Source organism: Spinacia oleracea, chromosome 4 (genome assembly GCF_020520425.1).
Source record: "Spinacia oleracea cultivar Varoflay chromosome 4, BTI_SOV_V1, whole genome shotgun sequence".
Taxonomy (NCBI): domain Eukaryota; kingdom Viridiplantae; phylum Streptophyta; class Magnoliopsida; order Caryophyllales; family Amaranthaceae; genus Spinacia; species Spinacia oleracea.
In genome coordinates, this window is record NC_079490.1 from 174,126,971 (window position 1) to 174,153,518 (window position 26,548).

Consider the following 26,548-nt stretch of genomic DNA (forward strand, 5'->3'; position numbering starts at 1 on the left):
ATTCCTTTGCCAATATATATTTAACATGTGCAAACAGATTAAAAACAAAGCTCTTACTAATTTTATTCTAACGCATATGTACCAGCTACCTCAGCTCGTATCGCTTCCATGTCACCTATTTAACGTTAACTCCCTTTTTGTCTCCTGACTCTACTGCCTCCAAACACCTTAATTTCTTCCATATCCTAACTTTCTCTCAACCTTACAGTCGAGGCAAAAAAGTTCTCCCACTTTTCTTTTGAGCTAGGTTTTATTGACATTTATGGTGATATAAATTTTATGGACAAATGTCTATTTTTGTGTTTGAGGGAACAATAAAAAGAAATGAAAACTAAGGTATGCTCCAAAACTCATGTACTAGTTAAAAAACATGAATCTTGGGATAAAGATTTGCCTCCAAACTCAAGATATTCACATCATGAATCCATGTTTGAAATCGAGGTTGTGATAAAAATGTATGCGTTATTGAACTTGGTTTCTTAGTCTCTTCACCATTCGGACAATAAGAAAATTAAGGTGTTAGCTTTAAAATTGAATTACTTCAACTTCACTCACGTAAGATTTCATTAATTAAATTTTTTTGGCATTTTGCTCATCTAAGGTGCGTTGTCTTTACTGGATGAGGCCTGGACTTATTGGATACCTAATTGAAACTTATTGAGTGTTGTATCGGAGTTTGGATGGAAAATTTCTTCCCACGTACAATAACAAAATTTGTTTGAGACTCTTACATACGTGGATTCATTGCGTGTGGATGATGATTTTGAAAGAAAACTCATGACAAAATGATTGAAATTAACAAAACAATAGGAAAACTACAATAAACAGTCAGAAAAGGGGTACTTATAAGCAAACAATAAGCAACGACTAATTTTCAAACACAAAAATTGGCTGTTGAGCATCAAAATGCGTAACTTTAAGTTATGAGTATTTGGTGAATTAAGTTTCAAAATAGGGGTATTTGGTGAAATAAGTATTAAAACAGGGGTATTTGGTGAATTTGAAAATTAGGCTAACGAAGGACTAACGACGCATTATTAATAAGAGTATTTTGGATATTAAGTCATTTATGAGGGACATTTGATGAATTTCTGAAAGTCGAGGGGCATTAGTGAATTACGCCAAAACTAAGGGGTATTTAATGAAAAAATCGGAAAATAATTATACATTTATACCAGGTTACGGCCCCAAGTTGGAGGCCCTGTGCTATTGGGCACAGCCCAATAGCCGGCTCTGAAATCAGCTCGAAATATAAACAATAAAGATGGTAAAAGATGCGCAGTTGCAGAGAGATAAACGCCGGAAAAGTATGGAGCTTGAGGAAGAAATTCCTGTGAAGAATGGTGGGGCCGATCAATGGAGAAACCTAAACTTAGTTTTGGCAATAAAAAGCAATGAATTGAATGACTACAAGTAAGATTTTACTACAGTATTTTTTTATTTTCTTCAAGTATTTTTATTTTCTTCAAGTATTATTGTTGAACTTATGAACTAGGTATTGTTTGGTTTTTGTACAATATGTTGTTTGTTGGGTATAATTTACTGGGTTTAGTACTGGGTTTTCTGGGTGTTATTCAATTTTTGCATTACTTGTGAAATTTGAAAGTTGCATTGAGTGAGGTTATTTCAATTTTCTCTAGTATGGTGAATTGGCGAGTGAGCTTGAATGTAGTTTATGCAAAGGCCGAATAGGTCGTTTGCTAGATTCACTTTAATGGAATACAGTCATGGTTACTGGAACATACTTCAGAAGAATTTGGATGGTGTTAACCAGTAAATGTTTCTGATGCAGGAAGGTAGAGTTAATTTTTGAGTTTGTGAATTCAAGGGCCGATAAAGGAGACAATGACTCTGAGGAGTTCAATGGGTTGAATATCACAAGATTAATAGCAGAAATTAGTAAATGGATACAATCATTGTTGATTGCCTCTGAAAAGAAAATTAGGGCTGGAGACAAGGAGTCTGAGGGGTTACAGTTTTTCATGGATTGTAGATGCTGGGAGATACTCAAGTTTTGCTTGAAGGAGTCTGAGAAGCTGCTTGTTTCGTTAAGCTTATCGAGGGATCTGTTAAGGGTTATTTCATGCGTGGCTAAGAGTGTCTTGCATTCATTTAATTTTGCAGATACAGATACAAAAGAAGTCACTTTTACTTCTGTAGAGTTTTTATTATTCAACACTATAATGGACTGCTTAAAGTTGCTGTTTTTCCCCAATGGCCGAATGTTGAACGAAAATCTGGATTTGTGGGCAGTGACTGTTAGCTCAGTGCTTGAACTTGTAATCAGAATTTATAACGACAATCATCAAGATAGCGGGGTGCGAAACTTAATCACAGAATTCTCGTGTTTGGTGCTCGAGCCATTCTCCAAGTTTCTGAGACTGCATCCTTGTCGCAAAAATGGATTTCGTGATTTTGTAGATAAACTTCTTGAACCACTTTTGCACCTGCTTGGTTTGTTGAATGATCAGCTCACGGGTAGAACTCACAAAAGTCCTGTTCTAGTGCAAAATTTATTCAAGCTGGTAGAGGAGATTCTTTCTTATGGATTGTTTCATCCAATTCATCTTGATGAATATCTTTGCTTACATATCACAGATAAGTACAGTTCAGATGATAAAAAATTAGGAAATGCAAGAACGATCATCAAAAGCTATCACAGACACCTTTTTGACAAAGTGGAGAATCTTGTTTCTGAGAGAAAGATACAAGCTTTGTCTGGTATAGGAGAATTTTTCCGTTTGTTTGTTGTTAGTGTTAAAAAGCTGAAGAGGGATACGCAGGATGCAGGAAGTTTAAGGACCATGGAACCTCAGGATACGAATCATCTTTCAAAGGTTAGTAATTTAACCTCAGAGAAGGGCCATACCACTACAACTTCTGCCTCAGAAATAAGGAAGTCGTTTTTCGATTTTTTTGTTCTTTCTATGGAGCCGTTGTTACTTGATCTGAGCAAGCATCTCCAGTCCGACTTTCAATCTGGAACTTTCTTACTGAACGTGTACCACACTCTCAAATCTGTGAATAAAATCTTGTCTAGCATGGTGAGCGAAAGAGCCTACTTAAGAACAGAGGATAGTTCTGGAGGAGCCTGTCTGAATTTCTTCAAGATAAGCTATGGTCTTTTGATGTCGTGTTATTCTAAATTTAATAAATTTTGTCTGTCAACATGGAGCACAAACAGTTTTGTGCAAGTTGAAACATTGAACTCATTGGCTAAAGAGTTCATCCTCATAGTTGGAAACTTCCTAGATATTGAGTATGAAGTCATTGGTGATGACTTGGTTAGCATGTGGCTTATGGTTCTTACCTGTTTAGCATCAGCACAAACTTCAGAGGATGTGTCACAACCGTGCCCATTGTTTTCAGTTGCAGTTGACCTTGGATGCCGACTGGTTAATCTCTATAGTGAGCTTCGCCAGGTTAGTGAATGTTTCAGTTAACATTTTGCTTTTGTTGACTGAGAGTTACTGTGAACTGAAGCTTTCTTGTTGGTGTATCAAATTTGTTCTTCATTTTCCAAAAACTCAGCTTATTTGCATATCCTCGATATAATCTGGTTGCTATGGCTGCTGAATACAAGTGTATTTCCAAGTGTATTTTCCAAAAACTCAGCTTATTTCCAAAAACTCAGCTTATTTGCATATCCTCGATTTGTTCTTCATTGAATACAAGTGTTTTTTGCATATCCTCGATGTAATCTGGTTGCTATGGCTGCTGGAAGTGTTCCATCTTCTCTGAAGTCCCTATTGTACATGGTAGCGTTCTTGCAGGCTTATTTGGGTTAGGCTGAATGTGTTTCAACTGCTGTCAATTGCCGCCTAATACATCCTAGCAAGTTCCTACAGTATATGGTAGTATTCTAACAACCTTTTTAAAAGCAGGCAGAATGTGTTTAAGCTGCTATCTATTTCCGGCCTAAAACATCTAATTTTTTTTAATTTCTTTCTTATTTTTTTAGAATTGAGGATAAACAGTGGTTACACCTTTATTTTCTTCCAATTGATTGGTCTGGTGGTATATTATTATGCAGGTGGATCGCGCTGTCTTTGCATTATGCAAAGGACTGAGACATCTATCATTTTGTCAAGGAGATGGTCAAATGAAGTATTATGAACTGTCACAATGCAACTCATCCCTTCATTATGATAAATTTGCCAAATCAGGCTGTTGGTTATTATATTCTCAGAAGTTTAGGCTGGCTGTTTGCAATGTGATAAAATCTATACCTGAAGGGCAGGCTGTTGATTTTGTTCAAACTTTGTCTGCTGATATTTTGGATTGTTTGGAGTGGATGAAAGTTGGACGTTCAGGGATGAATGAATATGAAGTTGGAGATGCTCAGTCATGTAGGGTCAGTGCCCAAGCAGAACTTTTGGGTGTGGTCTTATCTGAAATTTATACTCTAGTCCTGGATTCTCTTTCAGTTTCTGCTGGTTATAGTTACCGTATGGGGGAATCTATAGAGGAGCTGATGGTAGTTTTACGTCCCAGCATGAGGCATTTAACTGCCCTAGAGCAAGATGGACCTGATGGTTTTGTTTTCTCAGTGTTGGGAGTTACTCAAAATAAGAACATGGATTGCGATAATAACATCCTGAATAAGATTCCCTTGTTTCTCCTATTCTTCTTTCGTGTGTATGTATCCTGTCGAAGCTTATATCGTCAAGCATTGAGCCTCATGCCTCCTGATTCATCTAAAAAAATGTCAAAGGTGATGTCTGACTTTTATACCGCAAATTCTGGCAAGGATTGCATGGAGAGGACTAAATTTAAAGATAAAGGATATTTTTCCTGGGTCAAATCTTCAGTTTCTCTTCTGAGTATCCTGCAATTTATAAAGAACAATATTTTCCGAGAAGGTTCCGCAGATAATTGTTGTTTGATTTATGTAATGCATACCATGGCTTTACAAAGACTTGTTGATCTAAGTAGGCAAATTCATTGCGTGGAGTATCTTCTGCGTTTTAGTGAGAATGGAAGAAGTGGCCAATCAATTGATGATGCTGATCTATCAATTCCACATAAAGGCAAAGAAAAGCAAGAGAAACTAGAGAAAATTTTGTCTGCTTTAAAGCAAGAAACATCTGGTCTAACGGGTTTCATCATGGAATATATTTCCACAGTGGATAAGAACCAACACCCTACCTCTATTCGTAGCGGAACAGCTACTAATAGTCCATCCTCACAGCACATGCTCTTTGACTCTTGGGATTTGGGTGTCTGTACGGTGAATGAAAAGACGCTGCCAACTGCAATCTGGTGGATTATTTGCCAAAATATCGATATCTGGTGCCATTATGCTACTAAGAAGAGGTTGAAGTTGTTCCTTTCACTTTTAATACTGAATTCACTTCCATATGAAAATACTTCTGGCGAGTTTGAGAAGCAGTACGAGAATACTTCTTGCGAGGCAATGAAAGTTACCAAGCATCAAGTTTCGCAGGAACTTCTTCATGATACCAGTTTCTATGACCAAATAGTAAGACCTAGTAAAGTTCTTCTTGACTATCAAATTTATGGCTTTCCTAGTTTGCTTTTAATTGCGATTTTAAATACTTCTTCTGTTAATTCTGTTCCTATATTTATTACTCCTTTGGTCCCTAAATGATAGGCTTTATTTAATTTAGGGTCAAATTTATAGAATTTAGTAGCACAATGACACCATATATTTATATTTAGAAGATAGCATTATCATATAGTCTATTAGCCAGAAAATATGTTCCCCTTTTCTTAAATAGGCTCCCCTTTACATATCCTTATAATAACCTGCTTTATGCTTATCTTAAGTGCTAAGATGTCTATCGTTAACTTATAGTATAATTGATACTAGAAATTTAGACAGATGACCTGTGATAGTATTGATCAACGCTCACCAGACAGTAAGAGGTCTTAATCTTGATGCACCATTTTGGAGAGTTGTAAGATTGCATTAGGGTAAGGGAAACCCCAAATCAAGTCACGACTACTTTTTAACATAATGTTGCTTAGAAAATTCCAAGTAAATTGTCTAAATGGCCCTCTGTAGAAGGCCTATGTGTAGTTTAGTGGAAGTCTCTGGATGGTCCTCTTTACCTTTACAATGCCTTACATGATCAGGTATTCTTGATAGATGCTAGTATTTAATATCAGTGTTTGTGCATGATAAAGTAATTTACAAATAAACTCAAGTAGGCTGAGATGGAGCGTCCATGATTGGAGTTCAAAGTATTTTGTACGAATGAAAGCTTTGACAAAAGAAGTGAATGACTTGGCTGGTAGAATGTACATCACAGTTTGAGATTTTGAAAAGGTTCTGATTGACGCCTTATCTAAGAGATTCCTTTCTCCCGAAATCTAAAGGATACCATTCATCTGGAACAAATGTTTATCCTTTCGCCTCTTACTGTCTAATCTCCATGCTGTAAAATCTGGCTTGATGCATGAACATCTTGCTTTTTTTTTTTTTCTTGTGCTAATTGATAGTTTGAGATAGTACATAATCATGGTCTATTCTACTAGTTCGTGCGCAGGTATATGCCATCCAGGGTTTGCCATGTTTTAAAGAAGTGTATATCCCAGTTGTTTAATGATTCGACGGACATTGATGCTGAACTGGGTTCATCTGATTGGGAAAATGACTTGGTTGTGCTCAAGCCGTTTACTCCTTGTACTCATGGTGATCTAGTCAATGATCAAAGGGACAAAGGAGCATCATTAATTCCAGCCAATGTGCATCTTGCTGGTTGTCAAAGTATACTGAATCTTATGTGCATGATGGTAGAGATATCATTAAGCTCCAAATCTTTCTCACAATCTGTGATATATTTAATCAACTTCGAAAGGTGATGTTATGTATAACTTTTCTTTCTCCGGTACCCTTATTTCCCCTTTTTAATTGGGGAGTGAACTGCAAAAATTATGTGTTACAATCCCATTTTGAATTTTTTTTTTCTTCCGTTTTCCTTATTCCTCTTGGATGTTCTTGCTTTCTCTCCTTTGAGTTACTCAGCTTTAGTTCACCCATGACTGCTTGCTCATCTGAAATATGTCTTCATTGTTCAGGCTCATCATTGGCCGGTTACTAGATTCTCATGGGTCACCATGTGTTCATGAGCATCACGAGTTCCTTCGACTGTTGGTTTCATGCCGCAGAGCTTTAAAATATGTATTAATGGCATTCAGTGTGGAGAAATCAGCAGTGTGCAATTTCACAAAGGTTCCAATATTCTCAGAGGTTCCATCATCTATTCTGTGGCTGTTGGATTCCATTAAGTTAGTCAGTACATGGTGGAAAACATCATCATCACAGAACAATAGTAGCCAGTGTAATGATTTGATTGTCTCATTGAGGGATCAGACTTCATATGTGTTTGTCACTCTATGCAAGCACCATTTTGGTGCTGCAATTCACTCAATTGTGAGTCCTAAGAAAGCTAGAAAGTCTAGTTTTGACTGTGACAACAATCATTCAAAGGACTCTGATTTTTCTGCAAAGTTGTCGAATGATGTCGGAGCTTGCAAAAGTGTGATTATGATAGTTGAGGCATTGGAGGAAGAGACAAAAAACTTACTTTTAACCCTGAAAGAGGCCTTTAGTGATGTCACTGCTGAAGTAGATGTAAGACTAGTGGATCTGAGTAAAGCATCCTCTGCATTATCATGCATTCAAGGTTTTCTATGGGGATTGGAATGCGCTTTGAATGATACACTTGCAAGTGGGGATGATGTGAAAGTAAAAATGATGAAGAGTGAACATAACATCATGTCTAGAGTAGTCAGTTTTATAAATATTTTTATGGAGCTAATTGGTATTTCATCTCAGATATTTCTTCACAATAATCTTCCAGTCAAAATTATGTGTGATGGCCAGGGGCAGCTGAATTTAGATAATGATAGCCATGTTTTGGGAACAGATGCATCTCTAAATACGAGTCTGAATGGAAGGGATACTGAACTTAAGAATCAAATTGGGAATTCAGGATCTGAGATGACGACCTTAGCTACACGTGCTCTTCAAAATGGCTCTGATTCTAGTCGAAAAAAGAGAAGGTCGAGGTCAGATAATTCGCACTCAGCCATTTATGGTCTTACTGAATTTAACTCATTTAATTATAACTGTCTTAGGATTGACTTGCTGATCAGTTTCTTAAATGGTCAAAATCAAGAAGCAGCATTTTTCTTGAGAGGTTTATTTATTGTTTCTTCAGCAATCTTGAGGCTAAGTGTACTGATTGATTGTTCTCCCTTGGCATCAAATTTAATTCAAAAATTTCTTGGCTGCTCTGAAGTATTGTTGACGAAATTTTCTGAAATGCTCGACTTTCCGAGTTCATCTTCTTTTGTTTGGTTGGATGGTTCTGTTAAATTTCTGGAGGCAATGGGGAGTTTATTTGCATCAACTAGTTCTGTCGCAGCTAGAAATACCTACACCAAACTGGTAGAGTTGCACATGAAAGCTATAGGAAAATGTATTTCTTTACAAGGAAAAGGATCTAGGTTGGCTTCTCATATTGGATCAAGTGCCAAGATATGTACTGAAGGACGAGATTATGAAACAACTGGCCGTGACCCTTTCTATGGATTAGACAATCTCAAGACAAGGTTAAGGATATCTTTCAAATCTCTCATTGAGAAATCATCAGAACCACTACTATCACCTGTTTTGCAAGCTCTTGAAAGAGCAATAGTCGGTCTACGAGAAGGCTTTCCAATTATCTATGAGGTTATGAAAGAAGGTACTGCTGGAGGTACAGCTTCTGCGATTGTTGCCGGCGCTGTTGATTGCTTGGACTTGCTTCTTGAATTCTATAAAGGTACATCAGCAAAACTTATGTTACATATGCTTGTAGAATTCTATAAAGGTATCATCTATTAAAAACTAATGATAAATATATTTTTTAAGCTGATTATTGAATAATCCCTTCACAATAATGAAGACCTCTTCTGATTATTGTCGTGACCCTTTTTTTCGCATGAAATGTGTACTTACCTTCACCTGGGTTTGCGAATTTGCAATGATACTAATGCATGTTTGAAGCAATACAAGAATGTAGACAATACACCTGCTAAATTGGTAGAAAGTTTGGTTGGGTTTCTTCTTCCGAGAATTAGCAGAAAGCCTGTCTAAAATCTAATTCATGTATACGTTAGTAATTTGAGCTGAACAGTTAGAAGGCATCTGGACGTTTGATGCAAGCTCTGTTTATCTGAAGTTGTGTCACTCTTTTCTGCTCTGTTGTGTTGTACGGTCTCATCAGTGATAATTAGCTGGTGATAGGTATAGCTTAGCTATATGATCAGAAGATGTATCTAACTTCTTGTGAATTGTTAACTTGCTTTAAATGGGTTTTTGTGTTGACGCAACAACTAGTACTTGTAACATGATTGATGTCGGATTATTTTTCAGGGAAAAAGCAATTGAATGTGGTCCGATCACACATCAATGGCCTTTTTGCCTCATTATTCAACATTATTGCGCACCTACAAGGTCCCTTGGTATTCTACTCAAAACCAAATGGAATTGCAGTAAATAAGAATCCTGACTCAGGATCTGTGGTTCTCATGTGTGTTGAGGTATTAACCAGGATTTCTGGAAAGCGTGCCCAATTTCACCTAGATTCCCATCACGTGGGGCAGTCTTTACACATACCAGCAGCAGTGTTCCAAGGTTTTTGCCTCATTGGAGTAGGCAAAGATTCTCGTCAAAGTTCCATAAGATCGGATGGCAAAGAGTACGAAAAACTTGAAAGTTACTTTCTGGTTGACAGCCAGTTCTCAGTAAATTTATATGCTGCATCTTGCCGTTTGTTATGGACAGTTGTTAAACACCGCAAGAGGTATATATTTCTTATAGTTTTGGTCTTTAAATTTAACAGTACTGTTCCGTTTTCCTTTTTGGTTCTGATAGTCTTCTTGCTTTCTGCAACTATATATGTATGTCTAACTAACCATGTTGTAAATTTTTAGTGAATGTGTACGGTGCATTTCTGTTCTTCAAAATTCACTTCAAGTACTCCTCTGTTGTCTGGAGATTGTTAGTTCGGACTCAGAAGACCGAAAGCCTTACTTTACTTGGAATGTGGAAGAGGGTGTAAAATGTGCCAATTATCTGAGAAGGGTTTATGAAGAGGTATGTGTTAAACAAACAGCTGTTATCCGTCTTTCATGTTAGTTTTTGCAATTGAGCTATTATCTTGCCTTCTAGATATCTGTTGCTTGATGGTCGATAATCGTCGTAGTCTATATTGCTATTTTTATCTAAATTTCTTCTTTGCAATTAAGTTGAAAACCAAATTCGTTTTGAAATTCACAAATTTCCATTGATAAATTTCTTGCCTGGTTGACTGGTTCTTTGATTCACAAGAAGCATTACTGGCGTAGGCACGGCTTCTTTTATCACGAGGGCATGCACTTTCCTATCAGCCTATGAGTTTTTTTTTTGAGATTGATAATTTTTTTATTTTTTTTTGAGAACAAAATATAAAGCAGATAGTATTATGTCCACCACCTGAGGATGGACTTGTCTTCTAGGCAGGGCGTAAAAATGAATGACAGATTATGGAAGCCATCCCTATCATCTCTGGTAACTTTGAAAGGCATAACTTGAGCAGTTGAGCTTATTATAGTACAAACTTTTTTTCTAATGATCTGCACATTCTTCAGGGAATGCAAAAGACTAAATTTCCACAAAAAAAAATCCCTCGCCCCTCCAAGTATGGATAGACTGCTGACTGTAATAATGATTTGGATACTTTGTCTGGAACTAATCCTGTTCAATACACGAGTTCCGGGAATAAGCTGGTTATAATTTTTGGAACTTTGTCTGAGTAGAATTTTTGTAGTTTCTTATTTAGATCATTAAAGATAACGCTATATTTGAAGACGGTCATTTCTAAAAGTGATAACGACTTCAAAGGAGGGATTTTCAGGTCAGGCTAACCATGAAGAAAAATTATATTTGAATTTTTCTTTAAGCTTATGACAAAAGAAGAGAGAGGATGTTATAGAGTCATCTAGTGGCCCTCTCTTTCTCTCACTCACGTACGCTCCCTTGTTCTTCTCTTTCACTCGCTTGCTCGCTCTCAAGCATGCTCTGATCCTATTTCGTGGTAAAACATGTTTAAGCCAGAAGATGCCTTTTTCTAGGTGGACATTGGAGGTCTATGAATTCACTTCTAGCTCAGATTGTTTGAATATTAGACTTGGTTGATATATAAACTTCCAGCCTTGTTATTATTGATGCGCATTGTTGTCTTTTACAAGTTGGTTGCAGTTCAAGAATCTAATTTAAATTTCTCAATGATGTATCTATAATTTCCGAATATCAAAATTTGCTGGAGATTTATATTGACTGAAATTTCATATTGTCTTGTATATAAATGTTTTCAGATCGGACAGCAGAAGGATGTTTTAGGTCAACATTGCTTTATGCTTTTATCAGAATACATAAGGATTTATTCAGGACTTGGTCCACTGAAAAGGGGAATCAAAAGGTAATTTTCTATTTCTGATAAATGAAATGGTATGGAAACATTGGAAAGTGTTACGTGGTTCTACAATTAATCTAATAATATCTATTTAATACGTACTCCTCCGGAAAAATGACAATTTTCTTCTCCTTATAATTTATAGGGAGATCGATGAAGCCCTGAGGCCAGGTGTCTATGCTTTGCTAGATGCTTGCTCAGCGGACGACCTTCAGTATCTTCATACTGTATTCGGAGGTAAGCATAATACCAAACAACTTATCAACTAGATGAAAATGTCCCTTGTTATGTATGTAACATACACACGGTCACAGAGTATCTGCGTGTTAATCGGAGTAACTTTTATTTGAAAATGGATAATATTGATATACACAAAAAAAGTGGAAGAAAATTTACTGGTTCATCTGTATATCTCAAATAGACAAGGCATAGGTAGATAAATAATCGTGATAGAAACATAATCCCAAATGCTTTTGAAAGTCTTGACTTTGGATGATGGTTTATGTTGCAGAGGGTACTTGCAGAAGTACATTGGCAAGCTTGAAGGATGATCACAAACGGCAACAGTATGAAGGAAAAGTGTGACGAGAAAGGCGTCATCCTTCTCTTACAGCAACAATTTTAAAGCCTTCCATTATGCAGACCTTGGACGCGCACCTGCACACAGTTTTGTGGTAGAAAGCAGAACAGCGTGGACTGGTATCACATTGCTTATTGAAATCCGCATAGATAGATATAGAACAAAATTCAGGAGAGCTATTCTGCTATAACAACAACGAGAAAGACAACCCGAAAGGGGGAGAGGGGCGGGTTGAAAATTTTGTCATCAACTTTTTGTATACATACAGTCTAGAGACGAAACAGTTCAATCCTTTTCCAGTCACAAGTATAGCATTTTTCATTTTGTTTGACCCCTTATTTCAGCAAAATCTTGATAGTTTTCACATTTGTAACCCAATTGTATGAAGGGACATATCTAATGACACAGTTTTATTGGCACATATATTAAAAAGATGATCCATTCAAGTCCACTCATTTTTGTCCAATACCCTCAATCAATACCAATACCAATACCAATACCAATACCATACCTATGGTCCACCACATCACCCCACTAATAATGCAACTCATTATAAACCCATCTTACACATTACAAATATCTCTTCATTGGTTACAAAAGCTCCAAAATATCACTGCATCCCACAAACATTACAAAAACCCTCCCTGAATTTTGTTGTTGTCAAACATACGTCATGATAACCCTATCTCAGATATGATACTTATAACGCTTCGTTCTGCTCACCTTATTCTTATTGCTTATTAGATCAGATCAGAAAAATTAAACCAGATCAGACTAGGAAAAACACAAAACATTTACAGAAAACATTCAGACCAGAAACTAAAAAAAGCAGGTCATACTAGGTGAATAGGGTGTAGTCGACATCTCATTTTCTCCTACTTGGTACCCAACTTCTTCTTGGAACCTACCTCTCTTCAAAAAAGTAACACTCTTTATTCAAATCAAAGCAAATATGGTATACCATTATGATTGTAATTATTATCCAAGAAGACAACCTTCCTTGTTTGATGGGTTCACTCTAAAACCTCTTCCTTACCCAGTTCTTGTAATTCTCTTAGTCATTTTCATGTTCCTTAGCATAAAATTCTACTTTGTTTCTCAAGAAGCCGCTGAGGCCACCGAGTTCCACATCAATTGGCTGTTATTGGTCACCCCTTTACTCCTCATCTTCGCCGTAAAATTGCTTTCGTCATTCCAAGGGAGACGAAAGTCCTACGGTGGATGCAGCGGCGGAAGGTGGTCGTCCCCCTCCGGGTCCGGGAGCTGTTGCAGCTGCAGCTACAATTGTAGTGCTTATTGACTTGATTTTGTATGATCGAGAAGATGCATACTCTATCCTGCTAGTTTGCTACTCCTGAGTCCTGTAATAGTAGTAAGTTTTTTATTTTAACAAATATGTTCATCATATTTGATAAATAGTACAGTATTATGTTGTATGAAACTGTTTTTTTTTTTTATGTTGTCCTTTAATAGAGAATACAAGTTTAAAGGGCATATACTGTAAGTGTTAGATACCCATCATTTCTTTTCTAAATATTTACCGCTTTAATTAATTATTATTTTTCTAAATAATAATCGCTTTTAGAAAATTAATGTAACTTTCACTTTAATAACTGAAATAATTGCATGCACTAAATTATTGGCCATTCCGGAATATTATTAGAAATGGAATGGAAAATGGAAAATTAGAGTATTTCCAACGAGAAATGTTAAAGTGAACAGAAAGAGTAGTAGATAATTAAATTAAACTTGTGTGGATTATGAAATTGGGGTTGTGAGTTGTGAGTGATGACTAGATATAAACACTTAATTTCAGTGGTTATATGACTGTCACCTATTCTGTTACTTCTTGTCTTTATGTGTGGCAATTTTCTAAGAAATCTAGAAACTGAAGCTAGAGATCGAGTTTGAATTTGAGGGATAAACTCACTCTTAAAAATTCAAATTATTTAGTTCATACTTCGTATAAGGTACAGAGTAAATACTTATATCTACGATTATACTCCATATTAAAAGAAATAGAAATCGACCCATTAACTTAGGGGGTTTTTATTCGACGTCCTCAATCGCTAAAAACGTCCGCGTATTTATGGTAAAAGGACGATTTTACCCTTTTAAAGAAAATTACCCCCATCTCCCTTCACCCTTTCCCTTCACGTTTTTTAAACTTTTTTTTTGAATCGAAATTAATATATAAACAAATAAATTTTTTAAACTACAATATTTAAACAAATACTTCTAACAATTTTATTTTTTTCAATTATATTAATTACTTTAATTATGAAATTCAGTAATTATTCAATTCTTTTTTTTGGCAACACTTTTTAAAATATTCGAAATTTAAAACGAAAAAATAAACAATTTTTATTTGTATTACATTCGAGCATGAAAAAAAATTAATTAAATAAAAAATTAATTCATTTTTTTTTAAAACACAAGGGCCGCCCAAAATTGGCGGCCTGAACCATGGTTGACCCACCCGTAATTGGCGGCCCGAACCATGGTTGGTCCACCCGAAATTGGCGGCCCGAACCATGGTTGGTCCACCCGGAATTGGCGGCCCGAACTATGGTTCGTCCACCCGAAATTGGCGGCCCAGCCATGGTTCGGGCCGCCAATTCCGGGTGGACCAACCATGGTCCGGGCCGCCAATTCTAAAATGATTTTTTTTCTTGCCAGGTAAAAACGAATGTAATAATAATAAAATTTTAGTTTATTATTTCGTTTTTTATTTCGGATATTTAAAAAAATGTTGCCAAAAAAATGAATAATTACTGAATTTCATAGTTAAAATAATTAATATAATTGAAAAAAAAAATTGTTAGAATTTCTTGTTTAAAAAATGTATTTGTTTATATATTAATTTCGATTAAAAAAAAGTTTAAAAATGTGAAGGGGAAGGGTAAAGGGGTAATTTTCTTTAAAAGGGTAAAATTGTCCTTTCACCATAAATACGAGGGCGTTTTTAGCGATTGAGGACGTCGAATAACGATACACTTAACTTATTACCCATACGGAATACTACTCAACTAACCTCATTTCATCTCTCCAATTCCTTTAATTTAGACGTTAGGTGCATTTGTTCAGTCACTTCACTTTCACCTCAAAAAGGTCCACACTTCACTTTCACCGGACAATCATCAACAACAACAACAACAATAATAGAACTTCTAAAAGCTTTACCAAGCACTAGTGATCAACAAAATCTTTGTAGTAATAATTACAGCTTGTTTGGTAGTAGGTAATAAATGGAGAGAATGAAAATAAATGTAAATTTCACCACGTACATAGTATTTGCCAAGAAAAATAACATCGTAATGTCCATGATAATGAATCTTTATCCTAAACTTGGTGTTTTTCTTCGTAAATTTGCATTCTCACCAAATTTCGTCCGCTCCCCAAATGATAATGAAAATTTATGAAGAAAATTAAAATGATAAAGTTGAATGAACTAACATGACCATAGGAATAGATGATTAGGTATTGATTTTCCTTATAAATTTATGTAGAAATTCATTCCAATTGGCGTACACCATATATATATTATATAATTATGGCTGACTACTAAACGTCTAAACTACCTGTTAATTCCTACCAAATACTACGTAAATTAATCTCCTCATGCATATATACTTACGTACAACAATTAAGTTCCGGCCTAGCAACAAATTAAATTAAATGAAATTATAATTGATTAAGTTAAACTAGAAGATGGTCCATTTAGCTTGAAACGAAGATTGGTAAGAGAGCAAAACCAGAACCACCACCACCAACACCGCGACTCCCCAAGGGAAAGAGGCGGTGGCGGTCGATTGACAAATCGTATTGGTTGTTTGCGACCCAAGTTTCTTCGAACGAGAGAAGAATTGAGAATACAAACCCCCATAATCATTCATTAGTAAGAACCCTAGTACAAACACTAGTAGCAAAGGAAGCAAGAACATCGAAAATTGCACGTTTCGTTCGAGCTGAGCTTTGTAGTCTCCATTGGATGATGACAAGTATAATAAGAGAATAACGATTGCGAAAATGGCTAGCAATTGGAGAGGAAGGGTTGATAAGGAGGAAATTGTTTGGTTTCTCCACCCTTCTTCATGTCTTCTTATTTGTATACATGAATCCATTCTCTAATTAATATTGATTAATTACTCAACAAATTATACGCATTTTATACGTACATGAAAAGGGCTTGTTGTATAATTTTACATATACTTTTTTTTTTAATTTGAGATTACAAGTTGGTTTTGGTATAAATACGTTGAGTATACAAAGAAATTAAACCCTACTCCGTAGTTAACTTTGCTAATACGTAAAGAATTATTACCAACATAATTAAGCTAAGTAATTAATAAAGTCTGACAGTCTACTTTGTTTGTTATACTCACACAGAAGATATGTATTTGCATACTTAATTTAAAGAAAAATACAAGGAGGCATGCATGTATTCCATACTTATGAGCAGTAATATGTATTTTCTTGTTGTTTATCGTTACAAATTCTATAATGTTCCCCGCATCCGTAGGGATGGCAATGGGTCCAGCATCCGTAGGGATGGCAATGGGTCTAAGATCCGACCAAGATCCGGTTGGATTCGGTCCATTTTTAAGGGTCTGGGTCCAAAAAAATAGATCAAGTGAATCTGGGTCTGTGTTCAATGGAGCGGGTTTGGGTCCGGGTCTAAGAATTACAGATCCAAATCCGACCCATATATGGACCCATATATATAATTTTTTTAGAAAAAATATTGAAATTTTAATATAAATCAATTTTTGCGTCCTAAACTTTATTTAGTTCTTACGATACTAAACTATTTTAAATTTTTTTGAAGTGACATATAAGTAGTATATTAGAAACTTTGAATATTTATTGTATTACAAGGATACTATGTCTTCTTTTCCTAAACAAAAGTAACGAATTTTATGTAATAAATGGTTTTATTAAAGCAACATTATATTTGCATACAAAAAAATGGCAAATAAAATACGTAAGATACGAAAAATGAGGGATATTTTTTTGGAAAAGATATACACTTAGACCCATTAGGACCCTAGACCCGCTAGATCCAGTGGATCTGAGTTCGGATTTGGGTCGGATCTGAATCCACCTCCAAATAAGCGGGTCTGGATCTTGTCGGACCCGGTTCAGATCCGGCCCATTGCCATCCCTACGTATCCAGATGCATTGTGCACCCAAGGATCTTTGTGCTCATTGGTGGCCGGTCTCTCATCTCTCATATTTTCTCCTCACATGATAAGCACATGCATGTAAATAGAGGAAAATGTGATTAGTAATAGAATATAGGTGATTATTCTTGTAATCAATTAAGATCAATTAGAATCAATGTAAATATCAATTGGCTAATGTTGGAGCACCGGTGTCCAACCACCGTCTTGTGCTCCGGCTGGTCTACGGGCTACCGGAGGCATATCGGAGTGTCGCATCCCAAATCCAACATAAGGATCCCCTTCCTCTATTCACCACTGCTTGTTCGATGCTCCGCCTAGAGGAGTCTACCATGGCCGCTGGTGCAACACTTGAAGGCAATGCGGCAATGGTGGTGGGTGAAGAGAATTGTGACAGTCACCCCCCCCCCCCTCATGGTGGGAACGGGGGTGTCTCGAATGGAAAGCATGCACAATCATGGCAGGAATTCTGGAAAGGGGAAGCGGGGCGGAGGTGGCTGCGGCGGTGGCCGGGGATCAAATGACAACCGCGACGTAAATAAAGGATTATCTGGAGAATTAAATCTGTGAAAGATGTTGATAAAAAAGTTTGTGGGAGATAAGGAAATAAAGGATAGATGGAGATTATAATTTGATAACTTGTACAACGGGGATCAAGGGCGCGACATTGGAGATACAAATATCCCCTAGGATATGGTTAACCTATACTTTATGCAAAGAATTCAAAAGAGAGAAGTCGAAGTGGCATTGAAAAAGGTGGGATGCAAGAGGGCAGTGGGGCCCGATGGCATACCTATCGAAGTCTAAAGATGCTTTGGAGAGAGAGAGGGGTTGTATGGTTAACAACTCTTTTCAACAAGATTTGGGGAAGTAATAGGATTCCATTGGAGTGGATCGAGGAAAAGTACTATCACCCCCTTGTACAAGAACAAGGGTGACGTCCAAGATTGTGCCAACTATTGAGGAATCAAACTAATGAGTCATATTATGAAAATTTTGAAGCGAATTATTGAGCAGAGATTAAGGAGAAGTGTGAAGATTTCGGAGAACCAGTTTAGATTTATGTCCGAGATTGTTGTTCCTAAGTTTTGGTTGATGACACACACATATTGCAAACTTCCTGATTGTGGTTGCTAAATGACTTTGAACAGGCATATGCCCAAGTTTCTATTAGGATAGGAACTTGAATAAACTGGTGAAGTTCCTGAGGTACACTTGGAACAGTCAATGGAGTTTCAGAGCTGGAAGTTGTATCTGTTCCAGTTTGAAGTCACAAAAGGAGCAACACAGTTACATATCAAGAGTTCCGAATATCCACAAGAACTATTACAGACTCATAGCCAAGAGTTCCTGTGTTAGCTAGAGAGGAACTCATCAATGTTCCTTGGCTGGAACGTCTGAAGCTTCTGAGTTGCAAGTTCCAGACAAAGGGAAGACATGAAGTCTAGGTAGTCCACTGTACTTAGAATTTTATGTAAATATTAATTATGCTAATGGTATATAGAGTACTCAAGGAACTTATGATTTAATTAGGCCATTTATTTTATTGGAAGCGATTTTTATGGAAAACATTTTCATAAATAAAAACAAGTTTTGCATATTTAATATAAAATAGATTTACGTTTTATTTTATTTAAACAAAACTTATTTTCCTAAAAATTCTCCTAAGTTTTTGTAGATAAATAAAATCTGTTTTAAAGAAATATTTTAGGGTTTGATTGAGTCAAATCACTAACTGCTTTATGGCTGAACGTGGGAAGTGGTCTTCCCCTTGTTCCTCAAGTCAAGGGACGTGGAGACCAAAGTGCTGGCAGTTAGCAGTTGAGGTTTTGAAGGGAACTAACCCTAAGGATAAACACTATAAAAGGGAAATCGTTTTTGGTTTAAAGCACACAAACATTCTGAGAGTTCTTGCTTTCCTAAAAACGTTTTGTCTAAGATTTTCTAAAACAGTTTGTGTCCTAGTTAATTCAAAGTTCCTAAGTTCCTTATATCCACACAAAAGCATTATTAATATCTAGAGTTATCCAAACACGAATTATATTTTGTATTAGTAAGGATAGAGTTATCCTGTTTAGACTTAGAGTTTAAGTCTGAGAGAGAGAAGTTAAGGAGTTGTAATCGAAGTAGATTACTGTGAGGAACACGAGTTTGAGAGGAACTTGTGTTGGAGAGATTATTGTAATCGAGGCATTACCATAATAAAAGAATTCTCTTCTTGATTAGTATCAAGAAGTTTTCACAATTGTTGTTATTGTCTTCTCTATTCTCAGTTTCTTGATTGTTTCTTAAGTTCCGCAAGAAACTTTATCAAAGTTCTAATTACAATTCACCCCCCCCCCCCTCTTGTGCGTGTTCCTACTGGAATAACAGTTGGTATCAGAGCCAGTACTCACCAAAACACAGGAAACCCTGTTTGAGTCAAGTTCCTGAAAGTATGAACTCACAAGAGAAACTGGAAGAAGGTTACTCGACACAAAGGCCACCTATGTTCAATGGCAAGTTCTACTCATACTGGAAGAATAGAATGGAGATATTCATCAAAGCTGAAAATTACCAAGTTTGGCGTGTAATTGAAGTTGGAGACTTCGAGGTAACAAAGACCAATGCTGAAAACGAGGTAGTTCCTAAACCAATGTCTGAATTTTCTAAAGAAGACTTTGATAAATATGAGATGAATGCCATGGCTGTCAAAATCTTGCATTGCGGGCTTGGACCTCATGAACACAACAGAGTCATGGGGTGCAAGAACGCAAAACAGATTTGGGAACTACTTCAAGTAACCCACGAAGGAACTAATGAAGTTAAGCGTTCCAAAATTGACCTTTTGATGTCTAAATATGAAAGATTTGAGATGCTTCCAAAAGAAACTATTCAAGAAATGTTCACTAGATTTACTAACATAACCAATGAATTAGTTTCTCTTGGTAGAATCATTCCCACAGATGAACAGGTAAGAAAAATACTAAGAAGCATGCCACAAGATGATCGCTGGAGAACAAAGGTCACTGCACTGTTTGAGACCAAGGACTTCACCAAGTTCAACATTGAACAACTTGCTGGTTCCTTGATGACACACGAACTGCATCTTGGAGCTGCTGTTCCCGAGAGCTCAAGAAGTCGAGGACTTGCTCTAAAGGCTGAGGAACTCGATGAATCTGAACCAGATGAAGAAGAGGCTGCCATGCTGGTCAGAAGAATGAGAAAGCTCTATAGGAACTTCAAACCAGGAAACCAGAAAGGAAGGAACTTTGCCAAGAAAATCACTAGTTCCAAAACTGAGCAAGGTTGCTTCAAATGTGGAGAAACTGATCATCAAATTCGTGAATGCCCTCTGTGGGAGAACGACAAGACCAGAGGAAAAGGGAAGGAACAGGTCAAAGATCGCTTTAACAAGTCTACCTTCAACAGACCAAACTTCAAAAAGGCCATGATAGCTGCATGGGGCGAAGCAACAGACTCAGAAGACGATGAGGAACAACCAAATGAAGAAACTGCAAATCTCTGCCTTATGGCTAGAACAAAAGGAACTGATCAAGTTCCATCAGAAGAAGTAAGTTCCTCCACTCTTCAGTGTCTCTCAAAGTCAAAACTAATTGAACTGTTGCTAGAAACTCTAGATGATTACAAAAAGCTAAGTATATTAAAAGCACAAAGTGATAGAGCCTTGGAACTCAGTAAAGACCACATAAATTATCTGAACAATATTAGATCTGATGTCCAAGGCAGGTTCTTTGAATTACTAGATAGAAATACCTCTATTAATGAGTCATTCGAAAAAATTAGAAATGAAAACATCCTTCTACAAGTTCAACTCAGTCAATATAAGATGTTTAATTTAAGTTTAGATCCTACAAAATCCTTGGAAATCAACATGGGAATTTTTAACATCGACTTAGAAAATTTAAACAAAGATCTGATCACCACAAAGGAACAAAAAGAGAAACTGGAAAGGGAACTATCCATGGCCAGGGCACAGAGACAACCACCTAAAGTTCCTCCCAAATGGATTGAGAATGCTCAATCTAAGAGAACAGAAGGATTGGGCTTTAACCATAAAAATAGTCATAAGAAGAAGTATGTGGATCTTCCTAGTGTAAAAGTCTGCTTCTCATGTGGAAGTGGAAGTCACATAAGTACTGAGTGTTCCAAGATGAAGGAACAGGATCAAAGAAACATAAATTATGTAAAGCAAAAATGGGTTAAGAAGTCTGAAGTTATAGTTGAAAAGGAACTCGAGGAAACCCGAGTTCCTGTAACTAACCTTTGATCTCTTTACAGATTCTAGTGAAGGGGAACAGCTCGTGGTATCTCGACAGCGGGTGTTCCAAACACATGACAGGAGACAAATCTAAATTCCTCTCACTAGAAGCCTACAATGGAGGAACTGTGACCTTTGGAGACAACATGAAAGGAGAAATTATTGGAATTGGAAAAGTTGGAAGGTCGAGTTCCTACGCCATTGAAAATGTATTTTTAGTCGAGGGTTTGATGCACAGTCTACTAAGCATCTCTCAATTCTGTGACAAAGGAAACTCTGTAAGTTTTACTTCTGAAAACTGTCAAATCATAAACAATAACACTGGGAAGGTTATTTTGGAAGGAACTCGTAAAGGGAACACATATTCTGTGGATCTCAATACAGTTCCCAGGAACAATCTAACCTGCCTCAGTGCCCTTGAAGAAAATTCCCTACTATGGCACAGGAGGTTTGGACATGCTAGTTTCTCGCTGCTTGACAAACTAAGATCAAAGGAACTGGTTCGAGGACTCCCCTCAATCAAGTTCCTAACTGATAAAGTGTGTGATGCATGTGCAAAAGGCAAGCATGTCCGAAGTTCCTTTAAATCTAAGAAATTGGTAAACACCACAAAACCATTGGAACTCATCCATATGGACTTATGTGGACCAATGAGAATTCAAAGCAGAAGTGGGAAAAAATATGTATTAGTTATTGTTGATGATTACTCTCGCTTTACTTGGGTCATATTTCTAACAAGCAAGGATGAAACGTTTGATGAGTTTGTTACATTTTCAAAGAAAATCCAGAAAACCACAGGTCACCAACTGATCCATATAAGATCAGATCATGGAACAGAATTTGAAAACTACAAATTCGATGAATACTGCAAGGAACAAGGTATGGACCACAATTTCTCAGCTCCCAGAACTCCACAAAAAAATGGAGTTGTTGAGAGGAAAAATAGAACCCTAGAGGACATGGCAAGAACCATGCTAATAGCCAGTTCCTTGCCTAGGAACTTCTGGGCTGAAGCAGTCAATACTGCTTGTTACATTATAAATAGAGTTATGATTCGAGCAATCCTAAACAAAACCCCCTATGAGCTACTAAAAGGTATAAAACCCAACATCTCTTACTTTAGAGCCTTTGGGAGCAAATGTTTTGTCCACAACAATGGAAAAAGGAACTTGGGGAAGTTTGATGAAAGAAGCGACGAGGCAGTGTTCCTAGGATATGCCTTAAATAGCAAGGCTTATAGAGTTTATAACAAAAGATCTATGTGTGTTGAGGAAAGTGTACATATAATATTTGATGAATCTAACAAAACTGACATAGTACAGGAACAAGAATTTTTCGAGATTGGTTTATCTCGTGCTGCAGAAAATGATGAGGAGTTCCAAATAAGCAAACACACAGCAAGAGGAACTGCTCAACAAAATCAAGAAGTTCCCGTACTAGAGGAACAAGCAGAAAACCAAGAAGATCCAGAAACAACACCAGAGGAACCCCAACAGGGAACTCAGGTCATAGAAGGAACTGACGAAAATGCCACAACACCAGTAGCTCAATTTCAACCTAAACCTTGGAAGCATCTAAAGTCCCATCCAATGGAACTCATTGTGAGTGACATCAGAAAAGGAACTCAGACAAGGTCACAACTAAGGAACTTTTGCGCATTCCACGCGTTCCTCTCCATATTTGAGCCAAGAAATCACACTGAGGCCCTGGAAGATGCTGACTGGATCATTGCCATGCAAGAAGAATTAAATGAATTCAAAAGAAACAAGGTATGGCACTTGGAACCCAAACCAAAGCACCAGAAGGTGATAGGGCTAAAATGGGTGTTCCGGAACAAGAAAGATGAACATGCAACAATCATAAGGAACAAAGCAAGGTTAGTGGTCAAAGGTTATAATCAACAGGAAGGCATTGACTTTGAAGAAACATTTGCACCTGTTGCTAGATTAGAAGCCATTAGAATCTTAATTGCCTTTGCTGCTTTCATGGGTTTTAAACTTTATCAAATGGATGTTAAATGTGCTTTCTTAAACGGTTTCTTAGAGGAAGATGTTTATGTGGAACAGCCCCCTGGATTTGAAAATCCCGAATTTCCAAATCACATTTACAAATTAGATAAGGCTCTCTATGGACTAAAACAAGCCCCTAGATCTTGGTACGAGAGATTATCAAAGTTCCTCCTTCAAAATGATTTTAAAAGAGGTAGAATAGACAAAACCTTATTCTTAAAATCTAGAGGAACTGACTTGTTAGTAGTTCAAATTTATGTTGATGATATATTATTTGGAGCAACTAATGAAAATTTGTGCAAGGATTTTGCAAGCTTGATGAGCAGTGAATTTGAAATGAGTATGATGGGGGAACTCAACTTCTTCCTTGGTTTACAAATCAAGCAAACCGAGGAGGGAATCATGATACACCAACAAAAGTATGTGAAGGAACTCCTAAAGAAATATGGGCTAGAATCAGCCAAAGTAAATCACACTCCCATGGGAACTGCTACCAGATTAGACACTGATCCAAATGGGAAAAGTGTGAATCAAACAAAATACAGAGGTATGATTGGATCTCTATTATATTTAACAGCCAGTAGACCTGACATTTCTTTTAGTGTAGGACTATGTGCAAGATTTCAATCAAATCCAAAGGAGTCCCATCTAACTGCGGTGAAAAGAATACTAAGATATCTCAAAGGAACTGATGACCTATGCCTTTACTATCCAAGAAGTGGATCCTTCGAGCTAAGAGGATATGCAGATGCTGATTATGCAGGTGACTTAGTGAATAGAAAAAGCACATCAGGTATGGTACAGTTCCTAGGTCCATGCATGGTTTCTTGGGGTTCCAAGAAACAGAATACTGTTGCTCTATCCACAGCTGAAGCTGAGTATGTAGCTGCTGCAGCTTGTTGCTCACAAATTCTATGGATAAAACAACAGCTAAGAGATTTTGGTATTATCTATGATTGTGTTCCTATCTATTGTGATAACACTAGTGCTATTTGTATTTCAAAAGATCCGGTTCATCATTCCCGAGTCAAACACATCCACATCAGACACCATTTCCTTAAAGATAATGTTGAGAAAGGTTTGATCAAATTAGATTTTTGCCAAACTGATCACCAAATTGCTGATATTTTAACTAAGCCTTTGAACAGAGAGAAACATGAGAAAATGAGAATGGAACTCGGAATGATCAAGCTAAGGTAATTGCCAAATTGGAGTTCCTCTAAGGCAAAAGCAAAAATCATGGTACATATAGACTATTACAAACACAAAATCTTGTGTGCAAACATAGTTGAAGCTTACCATCGTGGCAAATTCACTCACACTTCAAATGAGCAAGGTAAGCAGTTCCTTTCAAACTAGTTAAGTCAGAGATACGAAATTAAGCAAGTCAAAGTCAAACACAATTTTTTTTCATTTTCCTTTTATTTTTATCTATTTATTTTTTTTTTTAAAAAACCGAATACCCATATTCAAAGAATGTTTGGAACGGTTCCATTGGCAATAAATAAGAGAAACTCTTCACTTTCCACAATCAATCCATGCAACCCCCTTTTCTCTCTCTCACACGCCTTCTCCACTGACATCACCTCTCCTTCCACCTATAAAAACCTCAACCATGGTTCTCACAAGCAACAACACTGATCTCACATCCCTCAAACGAAAGAGAAACCCTTCATCTCCTGTTCCCATGGATACCTCACCCATTCAATCGCCAATTCCTCTTCGATCCCACAATCCAATGCTCGCAATCACTCAGGGGGAACAAACCAACACTGACATCGAAATGAAATCCCCAATCTCAAACCCTAGATCCTCCACAAGAAAATCCAAAAAACGACGAGTGGAAGCTTCTGGTGAAAACATCGAGGAAACAGAGGAGAATGCTCAAACTCAGGGGGAAGCAAAAGGGTCCAAGAAACTCACTGCAAAGGAAAACAATCTGGTCGAGGGGTTCGCAATCAACTCAACATGGTGTGAAGCCACGAAATTTAAAGAGTTGATGGAAATCCTTGAACAACAAAAGTGGGTAAGTCTGTTGAGTACCTATGCCAAATCCCCCTTAATTCCTGAAGCTATGAAAGAATTCTGCAAGAACTTTGCATGTGTTGATAATGTATGTTCAAGTAAAGTGAATGGAACTCGCATCGAATTTGATGCCTCTTATCTGGAACAGCTGTTTGGTACACCCAATAGGGGTTTTGATATGTGGCTCAAAGGTCAAATCACAGTGACCATAGATAATGTAGATGAAAAAGATATAGTTGGTTCCATTGGAGGAGATTCTAAAGTATCCACCTCCACCTCACACAACTGCTTTTCACCTCTTCAAAAATTACTGTTTAATATTGTGTGGAGAGGTGTAGTTCCTCGAACTCAGAAAAGGAACATAGCAAGTCTGTTTGATGCATGTCTCATGTATTGTCTTGAAAGGAAAATTCCCATAAACTTTCCTGCAATCATGATCAAACACTTATCCACCTGTATCCCCAAATTCAAAATTCCATACTCCTCCCTTCTTACAGAAATCTTCAAAAGCTTCTCAGTTGACCTTAGCCCATACTTTGTGATTCCCTTAAAATCCACCCAAATCCTTCAACTTGAAATTCTCCATCTATTAAATCTTAAAGTGGTTCAGGGTAAAGTCATTAGGGCTGGAAAGGAAGAGAAACAAGATGAGGAAGATCAGGAAGGAATTGCAGTTAAAGAAGAAGTGGAGGAGGAGGAGGAACTCGAACAAATAGAGGTCCCTTTACCTCGAGGGAACAGGAAGAGTGTAGGAAAAAGAAAGAGCATGAGGGTAGCAATGAAGGAGAACAAGAAAAGAGGGCCTGTCTTTATGGAAATAAATGAGGAAGGGGATGTCAAGGAGATGCCCATAGAGGAGGATGCTGTTCCACTGAATCAAGAGGAACTGCCTGAAACTGTTAGGCCAAGAAAAAGGACACCCAGATCCTCCAAAAAGTCCAAAGCTCGTCGTGTTCCATCTGAACAGGAACATGTTCAAGATCATGGGGGTGCCTGGAACACAAAGGATGATCAGATATTGG

The 26,548-nt window shown here is 37.1% G+C and overlaps 1 protein-coding gene across 1 annotated transcript; it reads left to right on the forward strand.

The window, feature by feature from the left end:
* Window positions 1-1,219: 1,219 nt before the first annotated feature.
* LOC110786510 (uncharacterized) lies at window positions 1,220-12,499 on the forward strand. Its single transcript, XM_021991062.2, has 10 exons — window positions 1,220-1,413; window positions 1,793-3,422; window positions 4,034-5,482; window positions 6,502-6,824; window positions 7,045-8,795; window positions 9,389-9,818; window positions 9,949-10,111; window positions 11,371-11,474; window positions 11,614-11,705; window positions 11,980-12,499. The coding sequence occupies exons 1-10, from the start codon at window positions 1,265-1,267 to the stop codon at window positions 12,051-12,053; spliced, it is 6,165 nt and encodes a 2,054-aa protein (XP_021846754.1). The 5' UTR covers window positions 1,220-1,264; the 3' UTR covers window positions 12,054-12,499.
* Window positions 12,500-26,548: the final 14,049 nt, after the last annotated feature.